Source organism: Tauraco erythrolophus, chromosome 1 (assembly GCF_009769465.1).
Source record: "Tauraco erythrolophus isolate bTauEry1 chromosome 1, bTauEry1.pri, whole genome shotgun sequence".
NCBI lineage: Eukaryota > Metazoa > Chordata > Aves > Musophagiformes > Musophagidae > Tauraco > Tauraco erythrolophus.
In genome coordinates, this window is record NC_141465.1 from 60,228,367 (window position 1) to 60,244,281 (window position 15,915).

At 42.1% G+C, this 15,915-nt stretch overlaps 1 protein-coding gene across 1 annotated transcript; it reads right to left on the reverse strand.

Annotated features, from left to right (window-relative positions):
• Nucleotides 1-1,289: 1,289 nt before the first annotated feature.
• On the reverse strand, nt 1,290-14,976 carry NIPA2 (NIPA magnesium transporter 2). Its single transcript, XM_086619216.1, has 8 exons — nt 14,939-14,976; nt 11,881-11,937; nt 7,487-7,547; nt 6,894-7,116; nt 5,142-5,198; nt 3,849-3,939; nt 3,138-3,298; nt 1,290-2,259 (listed from the first exon to the last, which is right to left on the reverse strand). Exons 4-8 carry the CDS (start codon nt 7,030-7,032, stop codon nt 1,622-1,624), a joined length of 1,086 nt encoding a protein of 361 aa, XP_086475342.1. The 5' UTR covers nt 7,033-7,116; nt 7,487-7,547; nt 11,881-11,937; nt 14,939-14,976; the 3' UTR covers nt 1,290-1,621.
• Nucleotides 14,977-15,915: the final 939 nt, after the last annotated feature.

The window sequence follows — 15,915 nt, forward strand, 5'->3', positions numbered from 1 at the left end:
TCATTTATTTTATGTTTTTCAAGGGTAGGTTGCTTTTTTTCCAACAGGATTATGAGACTTAATGGGAGCTAAAACATGGTGTAACTGCTTCTCCTACCTAAAAAGAAAAATGCAGCAAGGTGCACAAAAGGCACAACTTTTTCATTTTTAACTATTTCTCATCAAAACCAGTGTGTCTGGAGGCCAAAGTGCCTATCACAACATAAAGTAACAGACTCCACTGTATGAAATTGTTACCTGCTCTTTTTGGTACTGGAAGTGGCAACCAGGAGTTCAGTGACTCCTCAGCAGTTTGACTTCCTCCCTGCTGCTCCCTCTCACTGCGTCAGAGGGACGTGTTTCTGTGACGAGCGCTGCTGACGTGGTGTCCCTTAAAATGAGGTAGAAGTTCAAATCCCATTCTTCGACCAGAATTTAAAGAACCTTCTTCCTGCTTGGCACCGTCACCCCTCCTGCACATATGTCATGTACCAAAGGAAGGCAGCAGTTAGTTTCACAGGTGGGAACTGGTTTTTCATCCTAGTAATAATCTTAAATTATACTCTTAAACAGTAAGCACTAAACCTTAAGACAACTTACAGCAGGAACTAGTTGTCTCTGTCCCAGATAATTTCTAACCTTCACCTCTATGGTAGAAAGGTTCTTATAAAAACTGTATCACCAATTTTTATTTTCTGCCCTTGCAAAACTTAAAATTACCACCTACCTGCTTCATTCCTTACTAAGCAGTGACATTATGTTCCAACTTTTTTGGCCCTTTTAAAAAGAAAAAAAAGGCATCACAGCTAGTAACTATGTTACTGCAAACAAAACTGCAATTTCAATTCAAGCTGTAACATCAAAATCACAGAACAGCTCTACAGCGCCAGGGCAGTATGGTGCAGCAAACAGACAGAACCTGAGCTCTTCCACAGAAAAGGGAGTAGCTTTTTTTGGCTATTATTAACAACTCAAAGCCTTCCTCCTGCATGAACTGGCATGGCAGGAGCTACAGCCTCACCTCTCCAAGCTGAGCAGAGAAGCTCCTGCCTTGTTGCTGCCAGCCAGATACTCCGATTCGGTAAGGTTGGAGGTTTTAAGTAAATCCTGAAAGTTTAGCATACAGCTTTAGTTAGCAGTATTTCCAAAGGATTAGTCTTGCTTGGTTGTAGCTTTCCCTTTCCTCTTTCACAAACTGGGACAAGAGTGCTTGTTGCAGCTCCTGTTTTAGTATGTTTACAGTCACTCACATGTTCAGTCAGGGCACAAGTACAAAGGATCCAGGTTCACGTCAAGCTTTTTACCACCAATGCAGAAATAAAGCGATTTATTTTTGATAAAATTGTCATTAGTGCAATACATCTTAAAACAAAAGAATGAAATTAAAGTATTTACACATAACTTAAGCAACAAAACCAACTGCAGTCTGAGGTCATTTTAGTATTTTTTAAAGTAAAAATAAGGCAAATAAAAATCCCTTCAGTGTTCTTTATCCAAACTAACTGAACTTACAAATTAACGATTGTCTACACATACTGTTAAAAAGTACATGAGTTTCTAGACAAGCTCGGACATTTCACAGCAGAAAACATATTTCCAAAGTTACAGAATTGTTCTTTCCTTAAGTAAGATGTAGGTGTCTTCAGAAGGCTGACAGGCTTCCATTCCTCCTGGCTGCCAGACTCTCAGTGGACTGCATTTCAGCTAGACAGGCAGAACTTTCTTCATCATGGTTAAAGCAGTCGTATGTGCTCAGCAAAGTGCCATTGGCGGCTCTGTCGTCTTTCCGCAAAGAGAGGGGCAGATTTGCGAGGGTGAAATTAACATCTTTGAAGGCATGCAGTAAAAAGATCCCCACAATAATAGTCAGGAAGCCACTGAAGGTGCCAATAATGTCGTCAGCCGCCATGTGTTGCCATTCCTTGAAAAGGATGGCAGAACAAGTTAAAACAGAGGTTGTGAAGATTACGTAATATATTGGAGTCACTATCGAAGTGTTGAATATATCCAGAGCTCTGTTTAAATAGTTGATCTGCGTGCTCACACAGACGATAAGGCTTAGCAGCAGAATCCAAGACAAGGGATGTTTCAGCACTGTTTTTCCTGCAAAAAGTTCCTTTATAGCGATGCCCAAACCTTTTACACAAGAGACTGATAATGCTCCAATTACAGAGCAAATTGTTATGTACACGAGAATGTTGGTCTGTCCATGGCGAGGTCCCACCACAAATATCAGAATTAAAGACACAATGACAACAAGAGTTGCGAAGACCAAAAAACCTGTGGTTGGGGGGGAAAAAATAAAAGAATCTTGTTACTTATCTACACTATCAAAAGCATCTCAGCAGAATCTCAGAGAACACATTAACAACGCAATCACCTCAGCTTAAACAGAAGAGTTCAGAATCTTTATTGTTACTCCTCTAACATCAAAGTTAAAATGATTCTAGAGGGAGCCAGCTAAAACAAAGAATGAAACTCAGGCATGCTGTATTACACCTTTACCTTTCCAGCAAGATGACTACAGGATTAGGTCGCTGAATCGCCTGACGTAGGCACCACTGGATACAGGCTTGTGCCTGAATGCTTTTTAGGGAGGTACGTTTGGGCAGGCCGCTACATTCATCGGCAGATTTCCAATAATCATGTCATTCCTTAAAACCAGCTCTTTAATCTCTCTGCTGGCTATTTCCTTGTGTTTAACATGGGATTTGTCTTTGCATATATAGTATTTCACAGATAAATATTTGAAAATGCCTCATCTTCCACATAAGCATGGGAGCTAGTCTCCAGGATTACACTTCTCAGCAGACACTTACCACAGCACCTACTTTTTAAGGATAGCTCAAAGTTGGGCTTAAAGACTGACACGCTTCAATTAAAATTTATAGAAACTGTGTTTATCCAACTGTGCTGCTGCATTTGTTTAAACTGTCATGTCAGTGGTTCACATCAAGACACTTTGTTCAAGGCCAGGCAAGTTCACTGGCATCCTGCAAAGCTCCCTGTGGAATTATGTCACAGAATTCAAATCTCTGCTTCATTTTGACAACATAAAGCAGACACAGGCTATCTTCCTGGAACTTGAAAGCAGCAGGAATGAAGCTGTAATAAAGAAATGACAGGTTGCACACATATCAAGCCAGCGTTTTTCTTACCTGGATCACCTAGTTTGTGGAACATTTCATTCAAAGTTTCTACTTCCTCCTCTTGCGGAGCGTGAATTACCATCACAGTTGATCCCAGTATACTTAGCAAACACCCTATTTTTCCGTGTAGATTAAGTTTTTCATTTAAAAAGAAGGATGACAGAATGGCACTAAGAAGAAAAAAAAAAAAGCATCAGCAAACAAAGAATTAGTAATGTCTCATTTATTCGCTCATCAACGTACAGGTCATTTGTACACACAAGGTAAAGCTTAGAAAAGCAACTAGGTAGCTATTTTTATCTCAAGATACTTGCCATGGACAGAACTACCTGTTAACATTTGGCATCTTTCCCCAGAACCCCTTTTTTATGCTGCCTTGCAATAAAACTGTGTATCTAAGCACTTGTAAAAATAATTTTTAAAAGACAAAAAATCTTAACTCTACTTAGGAATGAAAACACTACTCTGTTGCATAAATGTTTTTGAAATGCAGATGATAGCTTTTCACAGACTGAGGTGTAGATGCACTGCTAAAACCCTTTTATAGCATAGTCATTTCCCACTTGGAGGAACCTAAAGTTACCTCTGATGTTTATAAGAACTCTTTATTTATTGTTAAGAATGAACTACATTTATTACAGCATATTTCAGTGTCATATATCTAAATGAATATTTTACTTCTCTCTCTGAAATCACACGGCTTTCTTTAGTGTTTCTTACCTTACAAGAACACTGAGAGCTCCTAAAGGAGTCACTAACGTAGCTGGTGCAAAAGCATAGGCAGCAAAGTTAGCTACTTCGCCAGCTCCCACTGCAGAGTAATAATAATAATAAAAAAAAAAGAGTTAGGATGTCTTACACATCACACCTGTGAATCAGTGCCAGTGTTCTTGTACAGACAAACAGGCAGTAAGGGAACAATGGGAAATTCTAATTACAGCATCCAGCTAATGGTACTTGCAGAACACAGCCTCTCCCTTACAGTATCGTAAACACAGGCTGACGGACTACAACAGGTATTAAAACTAATTCAGCCGAACTAGAAGGTGTTTTGCTTTGGTGTCTCATGTTGTAGCTCCCTAGCCTGCCAAGCTGAGTCATGAGCTTCTGCATGGAGAAATCTGCAATAGTAGGATACAGGGCAAGGCATATATTAAGCCACAGCCAGTAAATCCAGAGTTTAAGCAATGAAAAAAAAAGTTCAGAAAATAGTCATCATCCCAAAATATGCTTCCCTCCAAAGAAATCTTGTGCATTTAAGCAACTGTCGGCTAAGACAAAAGCCAGAAGGCATATGCCAGCAAGAGATACAAGAGAACGAAGGCCTGCCCAATTCCACTGCCCAAAGAGGAAAATAATGAAAGAACTTCTGGCATGAGAGATGTTCACAGAATGGTTTGGGTTGGAAGGGACTTTAAACATCTTCTAGTTCCAACCTCCCTGCCATAGGCAGGGACATCTTCCACCATATCACGTTGCTCCAAGCCTCATCCAACCTGACCTTGAACACTTCCAGGGACGGGGCATCCACAACTTCTATGGGCAACCTGTTACAGTGTCTCTTCCTTAGATCCAGTCTCAATCTACCCTCTTTCAGTTTAAATCCATTACTCTTTGTCCTATCACCACACATCTTTGCAAAAAGCCCCTCTGCAGCTTTCTCATATGTTCCCTTTAGGTACTGGAAGGCTGCTATAAGATCCCCCCAGAGCCTTCTCCAGTCTGAACAATCCCAACTCTCTCAGCCTGTCTTCATAGGGGAGCTGCTCCAGCCCTCCGAACATGTTTGTGGCCCTCCTCTGGACTCGCTCCAGCAGGTCCATGTCCTTATGTTTAGGTCCCCAGGGCTGATGTTATAGCATAATCATTAGAACTGCACCCATTAAATCACCATATAGAACTATCATACGTTGTAGAATCACGATCTTACTCATTTTTTGTAACCATTACCACCACCTATGGCACAGCCATTTAATGAAATTATATAAAGTAGGTCATATTTTTGATACTTACTTGAAAGAAGTCCAGCCCACCACAGCCACTCCTTAAGGTACGCATGACCACCTTGACCTAAAATTGAAAGAACGTTTGCTACTCCATTAAAAACGTACATCAACAAACAGTAAGCCCATTCACTGATAACATCACCGAAGTAAGTTTTGCAGCCCCTGCCCTTAAAAACACAGGCAATCTTTTGATACTTAGGTTTTTTAGGCGGAGGAGTTGAAATAAAATCTTCACATTTCTGATGTGCATATGTGCCTCCTACAGCCTACTTTGAAAACCAGTTATTTTATTTCTTTTGTATTAGAAATGGCACTGATGGCCATACCTGCATTACTGTGAAAAACAGTTCTTTCAACTCACTGTAATGACACGAAAAGCCAAGTTACGTGTCTCAAAGAGTGCTACTTTATAGAAATCGTGCATGGCTTATCTGGTTGATTACATGTACAAATGTGTGAAACGTAGTCACTTCCCCATTCCAAATCAGGCAGCATGAATTACATATCTCAGCCATCTTTTAGTAGCAGAGATGACAGGTACTGAATTAAAAATATTCAGATTCAACCGTCTGAATCATCTGAGGATGCTGCAACCATCCTATCAAATCTACCCTCTTTCAGTTTAAATCCGTTGTCCCTTGTCCTGTTGCCACAGGTCCTGGTACAAAGGCTCTCTCCATCTTTCTTTCAAGCTCCTTTTAAGTACTGGAAGGCTGCTATAAGATCTCCCCAGAGCCTTCTCTTCTTCAGGCTGAACAACTCCAAATCTCTCAGCCTGTCTTCATAGGAGAGCTGCTCCAGCCCTCGCATCATCTTTGTGGCCCTCCTCTGAACTTGCTTCAATGGGTCCACGTCTTTATGGTGGGGACCCCACAGCTGAAGGTGATGCTCCAGGTGGAGTCTCGCAAGAGCGGAGTAGAGGGGCACAATCACCTCCCTCGACCTGCTGGCCACGCTTCTTTGGATGCAGCCCAGGATACGGTTGATTTCTGGGCTGTGAGCGCACACTGCCAACTCATGTCCATTTTTTCTTCCACCAGCATCCCCAAGTCCTTCTCTGCAGGGCTGCTCTCAATCCATTCATCATGCAGTCTGTATTGATTCTGGGGATTGCCCTGACCCACGTGCGCAGGACCTTGTATTTGGCCTTATTGAACTGGATGAGGTTTGCACAGGCCCATTCCTCAAGCCTGTCAAGATCCTTCTGGATGGCATCCCTTCCCTCTAGTGCATCAACTGCCCCACTCAGCTTGGTGTCATCCACAAACTTGCTGAGAGTGCACGCAATCCCACTGTCTATATCACCAGTGAAGATATCAAATAGTACTGGTTATCAAATAGTATGAACCCTTGAGGGACACTACTCATTACACACAATTATTATATGTGATTTTAAGTTTTCTAAAACAATCTTCTGACACTCAAACACAGTTAACACTCTCCCAAATTCACTCACTCGGGAGCATAGGTGTAATGAAGAGTGCTGGTTCCAAGCTCAATTTGCAAGTACAATTTAGACTTAACTGACATGCAAAGGAATTCTTCAACAAGGGTCCCTAGAGGACATTACATGCAAATTAAATAGTATGTATCACACACAGAGTTAGGTGTGTCTGACATGACAGAGAAAACACATCAGCTTTATGTTTAATGTTTCATATACCTGTAACAGAAAGAGTCAAAACAAGATCATAAATAGAGTAATCTTCTGTTAAGCAGCAAAACTTAAAAATGAGCAAGTTTCTTAAAATGTATTTACCTGCTCTCATGGAGCCTTTCCTAGCTAAGCGGAGAAGGCCTTTCTTTTTCAGGATGAAACTTCCTCCAATGAAAATGCTGGAACTCATAGCCAACACCAGACCAATACAGAAGTCATACCTCCCACGAGTTTGGTTCATCTCGTAAACTACTAAAGACTGTCACATTGATCAATGAACAGTAGAACTTCTGTTACTCAACACGAGATGATGCAACACTGAAACCTGAGCAAAATAAACACATCAGAATCAAACTGGTAGAAATCCATACTGCATAGGAAAATCCTCAACAGCTCATGTGACTCATTCTCCTGTAAATGGTCTTTCCCACGGTTGTTGTTTTTTTTTTTTTAAAAAGGCAATCTTTGAAGTACATGTAAGTTTGAACCATGGATGAGTGACTAACAAGTCTGAACACACAGAAGGAAGGGCTTCTGACCCGGCATATAAAAACTGAAACCCAAACAAATAAAAGTTCTTTGAGAAATGTTAAGGAAAACTTAAATACGTGTGATTTATTTTGCTTTTCATTAACTAGACAGATCTATGTCTGGCACACGATGTAACTGACAACACTGATCAAACAATTACTTACATTGAAATCAGTTTGTAAGAGAGTCTGAGAACAGCCACAGCATTTCTTCCATATAAACTTACTGGAAAAGAGAAAGACAATGTCAGAACGGGTGTTTAGTCATATAGCAATTTCCCTAACACAAACGAGCTTGAGATGTATACACATGCACTTACTCCCTAAACAACAGGGAAATCTGGAACAAGAAATCAGGCAACTGTTTCCTGATGTGTTTTACAAAGAGCTTCCCATACTTGCATGAAGCATCTTTTCAGTTTAGCTACAGTAATAATCCGGAGTTTACAGTTGAAAGGCTTTCACCTGGCCTGCTAAGACTCCAAATTTAGTTATGTAAGACCTTCAACAACAGCTCAGCAGAAGGTACTAATTTTTAGATTAGAAATCAAGATTTTACATACAAACCTTTATCTTAACAAGAAAATTTATGTCAGTATATCGCTTCTGTTACATGCTGCAACAAGGATATCCTAGATTCCATCTAACCCAAGATTTTGAATTTAAGATATCTCTATAAATTATTTTTAAACTGAAATAAAAAAAGCTCAAAGTACATTCAAGGTGATTAACCCCTCTATAGTACAAAGGAAAATGAAAACTATTTTTAGGCTTTCATTTCAAGACAACTGATAATTCTGACAGCATAGAGAACTGTTCTAAAGGAAGAAAACACCTACAGATGAAAAAAAAATTATTTCCTGGGAACACCAATTGCAAATGTGCCAAGACTAGCATTTAGTTCCCTAAACAATTATTTTCCAGATATTCAGAAGCATAGCATGCAATTTAAATTGCATTAACAAGTTTTTTATTTAAAAGGAAAAGCAGGCAATAAAATATTTGTACTTCAGTGCTTATCAGAATCTGATAAGCTTTACTGTTGAGACACAGCAGCAGCTTCCCCAAGAACAACAATGCCAGTGTCACAACACTGCAGTATCAAGCACTCTCTTGCATGCCCAGGGTCCGTCAGACAGATGTGCTCACTGGGAGTCCAGGACTAGATAAAATCATATTCCGGTCTGCCATGCCAGTTGACAGTTCCAATTCATGCATCTGTTTCTTCAAAACCTGTTTTCTTCCAGTACTACCTTTTGCTGTATGTTCTTGCTTCCAACTTTGATTAATTCACTACATCCCTAGGAAAACCTGGCAGAGAACTACAGGTAGGTTAACATTAGAACTGAACACAGACCCTCTTACTTGCATCCAGTTAGGCTGTGAGAACATACAGGAGAACAGTCCCATTTAACAAGCACTCAAGACAGCACTGTTCAAAATGCTGCAAGATCCACAGTTCTGAACTCTCAAATCCTCTTTCCTTAATCCTTGTACAGTAATTTTTAGTATTATTGAAGTAAATGAAATGCAAGGGTCTTCCTTCATTTTCTAGCAACTTTTAAAAATAAACCTAAAGTAGATTCTTGCATGATAGAAAACCACCTATCAAACAAAACCAAAAAAGACAAATCCTGAGTGTGGGGGACAGACCAGAACAAGTCACCTCACTAACTGCATCAAATACTTCTCTGATTTTGAATTCAAAGCAAGACTTTCAAGTTCCCTGAAGGATAAAGGGCATTTTTTAATGCAAGGAAGAAGTACAGACTGCTTTTCTTTGGAGTAGAGGTAGAATTTGCAGAAGAATGAGGAAAACTTGCAAGCTAACAGGTGATCTCCTGAATTTAGACTTAAAAACGCCCTAAGGATGCCACACTTCAAAGCCAGTAGTTCTACTCTCCCTTGAGTCTCAAATACATCAAAGAGCTTTTGATTCCTTATCAATTACTTAGTTAAGTTTGTAAACAACTAAAATCTTAATGACTTTTTCACATAAATTACTGCTAGCTCTTCTTTCTAAGTTTGTTTGTCCTCATAGACATGGCCAGTCCAATTTCTGCTTGGGCTGGACTGCCCCAGCTGACCATTGCTGCATGGTGAACCCAGCTTCTCTCTGAAGAGATTTGATTCACTTTGCATACAGTGGAAATGTAATTTGCATGTGTAGAACTGGCAAATACAGCTGCAAAATCTAAGCAATAGCAGGCACAGAAAGTTTTACACTTCAGGAAATCGGTAGTTTAATTCTAACTCTAAGACTTAGTAAAGGAAGAGGAACTAACGTGTCCTCATAAATATCATCAAGAAAAATTATTATCTTTCGAAATAAGAAAAGAAAATGCCATGAAATTAGCAGTTCCTGGAACAAATACTCCTCATGTTTCAGCTTTGGGACAAGCCAAAGCTGCCCCATTCCAGCAGCCACAGCCACTACTAAGTTATAAACAGGAAAGAAGCCAGAAAACATAGGAGTTAAAGCTGGCAGTGGTTTTAGTTGTATTTGGAGCAGTTCTGCAAAGGTTCTTTAATCAAGTTCACAGCTGATTTTAACACAGAGAATATTTCATCCATCCAAGACTAGCAGGTTCATGGATGAATACTAGTTCGCTGCTCTGACTTCAGAGATGTAACGAGGGGATGAGACCTTCCTGTCCACAGAAACCACATTCACAATGCCTTGAAGAACCACCCATTTATGAACTGCCTGTGGATCTTCCGGTATCATGAGTCATAACTCTCAGCACACAACAGCGCAATGACAGACAACACAGGGAACGTATACCGAGCCTGAGGCTTACCAGGCAGGGAGAAAGGGAGAAAAAGCTTTCTGAAAAAACCTGCGGGACGTAAGCAGGTCCAGAATAGCCACTAAGTTTGTTACCTCTTAAAAAGCAAACGAGGAAGTATAACAACTGCTGACAAGATACAGAATCTCTGGTCTAAACCACAAGGAAACACTAGCTTGTCTCATTGCTCAAAAGTACTTTTCTCCAAATACCAGCATGCACACAGCGCTCAAAAGACATTACACATTTATTTAAACAAGTAAGCTCACTAAATATTCAGAAACACTAAAAGTGGTGTCATGAGATGAAGTAATATTTTACATTTAAAAGCAGATAAGCATAAGTACGTATAAGGGAGTTATCAGCCAGGGAAAATTAGTATCGCTTTTACAAGTTGTACATTGTATGGAAACAATAATTACAGTCAGTAAAAGTAAACATGGTGGATTGTTCCAACTTTGCCTACTTGGCACCAGCCCTTGAGAGTTCAGTAGACAGTCTTTTCTCCTAGAAGTAATCTAAATATATGCTAAAATATTTAAATACTAGAACTGACAATTTTCTTGTGTAAAAGCTGATCTTCTTAACTGTGAACAGGATGATGCCACTAAGCTAAAAAGGACCTTAACAGGGCATTTACTTCAACCCTTTGCCACATACAGCATCATTCACTGCTGCTTCTCACTGTATGTAATTCAGCCAAGCTTGTCCCAGGAAAGCGTCACAAAGGAAACTTCACAAATAGCACAGCCATGCTTTGATTCTGTTAGGAACTCTCATTATCTAATGATCTTCAGCTAGATCTTCATTTTGACTACAAAAGCCTGTTATGTTTGTCCAGTTTGGACTTGGAAAATATACAACTCCCTTTATCTTTGCACCCACATCTTAACATTACTCTGCAAGTTGCGTGCTTGGTGCTTCTTGCTGTGCCACCCTCTGGGTCCTTTCCCAATAGCCCACTTCTTTTTTTTTTTTTAATGAAGTGCAACTCCCAAAGCCACACACAGTATTTTAGCTGAGTTATTATTAATTCCTCAATATAGTGGAACACTACACTTCTTTTCATACAATTCAAAATGGGTCATTTTCTTAGCCATTCCTAAGCAGTCATCTACTGTTGACTCTTCAACTTCTGTATTACTATAACCTCCAAATTCTTTTCTACAGAATAACTGTTCTCGAAACTGTACTTGTACAGCAAATTATTCCTGCCTGGGTGTAGTAACTTTCATTTACTCCTATAAGAAGCATGTCTGTTTTTTTCAGAAATGTTTCCTGAAAACATTAATCAGAGTTTACACACTGGCAACCCTTCCCTGCTCAATGTCATTATTTCTTTGTCCTTTCAGGCAGATCACTAAAACTAAACAGCACATGATTCAGACATGATTCACACGGAAGGATTTTTTAAACAAAGGTCTGTTTTGACCTGACATTAGTGAAAGATACTCCAGGTACAGCCATTCAGCATCTTCGAACTGTTCTGTGGTACTTCATTCTCAATTCTGCTTACTTACAAGAGCTCCATGAGAAGTTTTATATTTCTAATATTGAAATAGAGCACCTGTTTAACACCCTCCTAGCCATAAAGCTTTTCATGGAAGAAAAAGGGGTTGAATCAACAAGCTGCTTTTAACAAATACATACTAACTATTATGCGTTCCCTTCTTCCTTTCCACAGGCATAGAACCATGAAACAGAAACACTCCCAAACAACAAAAATGCAAATGTTCAGTGACGAGCCTTTCAAAGGCTCATTATACATACCAATTTTGTTCCAAAATCCAGAGGCATTCGCTTCTTAAATATTTCAATGTTAGCTTTCTAAAATAAAAGTTAAAAATAACATTAATTGGCATTTTAAGGATTCAGCTAAAAAAAAAAATAAATTACGGCCATCATATCAAGTCAACCTCATTTTTATGCATGACACACAAGACTGTACATTTTCTCATCTATGCTTTAAAAAGGGATTCTTCTTTTAAAAGCACCTGAATAACAAAGCAGTGTGATTCTAAATTTGATCTTCCTTAGGTATGTCTCACCTGAAGCGTTACAGTTATTTCATCCCTTTGCTTTTCACTTCACTTACCAAAGAAACTAACTTGTGACCTAAGCTATTCTTCAGAAGGTAACATGCCAAACCGAAACTGAAACACTATCCTAGTCCTTTCAGTTTTGTTCTGTAACTTAAGTACTAAGGCACTTTTATTACAAAAGTTAATATAAAGTTTTAATTATTGGCTTTGGTATGGTGAGTTTTCAGAGGACGTTTATATACAGAACTCTGGCATGACAGGGAGTATGAACACAGAAATATTCTCAGTAAGATTACTACAATCCCTCAAACACAGCTAACTCTTTAATACAAGTCTTCCTCAGTTATGTTCTGCCCACTCATGAACATACCTTTTAAACACAGGTACAGAGAGAACACTGAAAGGACAGACATAACATAGCATTGCAATAAAAGAGCTGCTGGTTCAAACCTTAGTCATGTGCATCTTTAAAACACCAAGATGCACGCATTCTGTACTGTATATGTTATTTAGGAAAGAGCACCTTCAATTTCACACTGTAAGTCTGCCCCAATACAGGTAAAGTTTTCCAGCTTTGTCAGTTAAATGAGTGTGCAAACTTATAAACATAATTATTTACATACTACACAGTCAAGGTAAAAAAAAAAAAAATTGTTTCTAAAGATAATGTTATACCTCTTCATATATATAATACAACGTTAGAGGCACTAGCACAAGTACTCAGAAAGCAAAACACATATTAACAGTTCTAAAGTTCCCTATTTTAAAAGTTTTAGTTAAACTGTGGGGAAGCTTATCCTTTACAGCAGATTTCTATCACTAAAGCAAAAGCAACAAGCATTCCATTTTAAGAGACCAGGAGAAAACAATAAAAACACAACACTAACAATTTTTGTACATCTCATTCTTTGTATTTGCTGTTTGTAGTTATTCTCTTCTATAAAAAGAATGACCTTCAATTAAAGCATAAAACTAAACATTATCTTCCCTAAGACAGAGTGCTATTCATTAACTGAACGCAAACTAGAGACAGCGCTTTATAGCTGAGTAAATACAAGAGTATTTACCACATTTCCTAGAAGTTTATAAAAACAGACTCAAAATAAGAGTAGATGACATGACTTGCTTCATCTTTGCTGTACTTAGTACACTAGCTCCACTCTCAATAGGATGAGTCACCAGCACAGCTTCACTGAAGTTCTACCTTTAGTATTTAAAACAGGCAGTTTCAAATTTAAGATAACCCAATAAATTAAAGTCAAATCTAGACATTAGTCACTGCTTTTCCTTTGACATCACCGATAATCTGCCATAAACTGCTTTCTCTTTGGCAGGATTTTATCTAGAGAATGAATAACTTTAATGAAAGCAGAACCAGTGTGACACTGAATTCTAAATACATCGATACTGATAAAAACTTATGCAATAATTTCCTAACAACAAGCTTGTTGCCTTTCAGGGGCAAAAAAAACAACAACTGTATGAAATGAGGCACATCAAAAGCATTCAGAAATATCCATGATGACTTATATTTATTATGTATTCATGATGACTTGCATTTATTATGTTTTAATTAAAAATTATGTTTAAAGATATTGCAAGAAAACGAAGAAAGTTGACTAGTTGAAAAAGAAAAATGATTGGAGCAAAAGTCAGGGACTAACGAGTCAGACTCAGCCTGCATCTTCATGGTATGAGAACGAACACAAATCATCATTCTGAACTATGACACAAAACTAAAATTATTTTTTTTCCACCTCAAACTAAAGCACTGCCAGGGCTCTGAAGTTCTGCTGATCTGGAACCAAGCTGCACAACCCTCAACCTCAGCTAAACTCAATCATAAAAAGAACCGAAGAGAAGCTGTTTTAGCTCCCTGATTAACACCACACACACACACAATTCCTTACAAAGTACAACAGCTCTGGCAGAACTACCATGCCGTAACTTGCCGATTCTGTCTGCTTAGAGAACCTAACAAACATCCAGATTTATTTTCTTCACTCAGAGGGTGGTGAGGCACTGGAACAGGTTACCCAGACAAGTTGTGGATGCCCCATCCCTGGAAGTGTTCAAGGCCAGGTTGGATGAGGCTTTGGGCAACCTGGTGTAGTGGAGGGTTTCCCCGCCCATGGCAGGGGGGTTGGAACTGGATGATCTTTGAGGTTCCCTCCAACCCTAACCATTCCATGATTCTATGATTTTTTTTTTTTTTCATCTTGGCCTTCTGAGCCCAAACCACAGCAAGTTTCCCGCTACGAAGAAACCAACACGGCGAAAGTCTCCTCGGGCTTCTGCCCGTCCGGAGCCGCGACAGCCACGCAACCACCGCCACCCACCCGGAGGGAGCCCGGTTCGCCCCGGCCTGCCCGTTCCTCACCCGCACCGCCGAAGGCCAGGGACCTTGAGCGGCTCAGGGTGGGGAGGCACCCCGGCACCGGCGCTCCCGAGCCGGCATCGGGAAGGAAGGAAGGAAGGAAGAAAGGAAGCAGCCGGAACAGCCGGGGCCCCGGGCGGCGGGGCCCTCCCTCCGCCCGCGCGGGCCGCGGCCGCACGTGGGGGCGGGGTCGCGCCTCGCGCCCGCAGGCACCGCCCCCCGCCCCGAGCGTCCGCCCCCGCCCCCGCCCCCGCCCCTCCTCACACCGCCCCTCCTCGCCCCTCCTCACCCCGCCCCGCCCCGCCCCGCGAGGGGCCGGCTGGGCCCGCCGCCGCCACCGCCCCTCGGCCAGCCCGCGGCTGGCCGGGCCCCCTCCCCCTGGCGGGCCCGCCCGCCTCTTCCCGGTTACCTGCGGTGGCCGCCCCTCACATCGCCGCCGGGAGGAGCCCCGCGGCCGCCGCAGCGCGCGAACAAAGAAGAGGAGAGGGGGGAGGGGGAGGCCGGAGCGGGAGATGGGAGGGGCCGGTGCCCGCTCGCTCCACCGCCATGAGGGGAGTCGGTGTGGGGGGGAGGGGGGGTGAACCGGCAGCGGGGCGCGCCGGGCAGCGACGGCGGGAGGCGAGGGCAGGTCTCGCGCCCGACCGCCCCCTCGCCGCCGATTCCGGCAGCGCCCGCCGGAAAGGGCGGGGCGCGGCCCGGCCCGGCCCAGAGCGAGGCGGTGGCGGGGCCGGGCGCCCCGCCCACTCGTGTCACGTGCCCCCATAGCCCCACCCCCTCGCCCGGGGGCGGGCGGGTTATCGGCCGGCAGCCGCCTCCCTGCAGCGCCCCCTGGCGGACGGGCCGCGCCGCCCCTCCGACCGCAGGCGAGCGTCGGAACCGGCGGGTGGGCGCCGGGCCCCGGGACGGAGGGCAGCTCGTCCTTGAAACGGCTCTGCCTCACCCGGCGTCAGCCTCGGTTTTTAAAATAATACCCGGTAACGGATGGCGGGCGGTGTGTCACAGCAACCCGTTTCCTTGCAGCCGTGCCTCGTTCGTTCCCGCATCGTTCCCCAGGCACTCCCGCCAAAATCCACGTTACCCCTTTCTACACTCTTGGAGAAAAGAAATACTTGTACTTACTCCTACCATTGGCAATAAGGGGAAGGAGACATTTCACAGGGTTGGGTAAACTGCACGGCTTATTCAGGTGTTTAGTTCGGGCCCCGCGCGCTCCCTGCGTCCTGCGCAACTGAAGTGCTTTACTCCCGTGGGAAGTACGACTGGCGTGTGTGGTCAGACAAGTATTTCTTCTCGGCTTATCGCGAAGACTCTTTGAAACAGTAGTAACAAGCTCCAGACTCTTCAGTTTCTTCAAAACTATTTAAACAGACTTTACAAAGCTGCCTG

Excerpts from the sequence above, each read along its gene's own strand:
- NIPA2 (XM_086619216.1), bottom strand. The coding sequence starts at position 7,032 with ATGAACCAAACTCGTGGGAGGTATGACTTCTGTATTGGTCTGGTGTTG. Across the intron at positions 3,940-5,141 it reads GTGGGCTGGACTTCTTTCAA|TGGGAGCTGGCGAAGTAGCT; the intron begins GTAAGTATCAAA and ends ATTACTCTGCAG. Across the intron at positions 2,260-3,137 it reads CCACAAACTAGGTGATCCAG|GTTTTTTGGTCTTCGCAACT; the intron begins GTAAGAAAAACG and ends CCCCAACCACAG.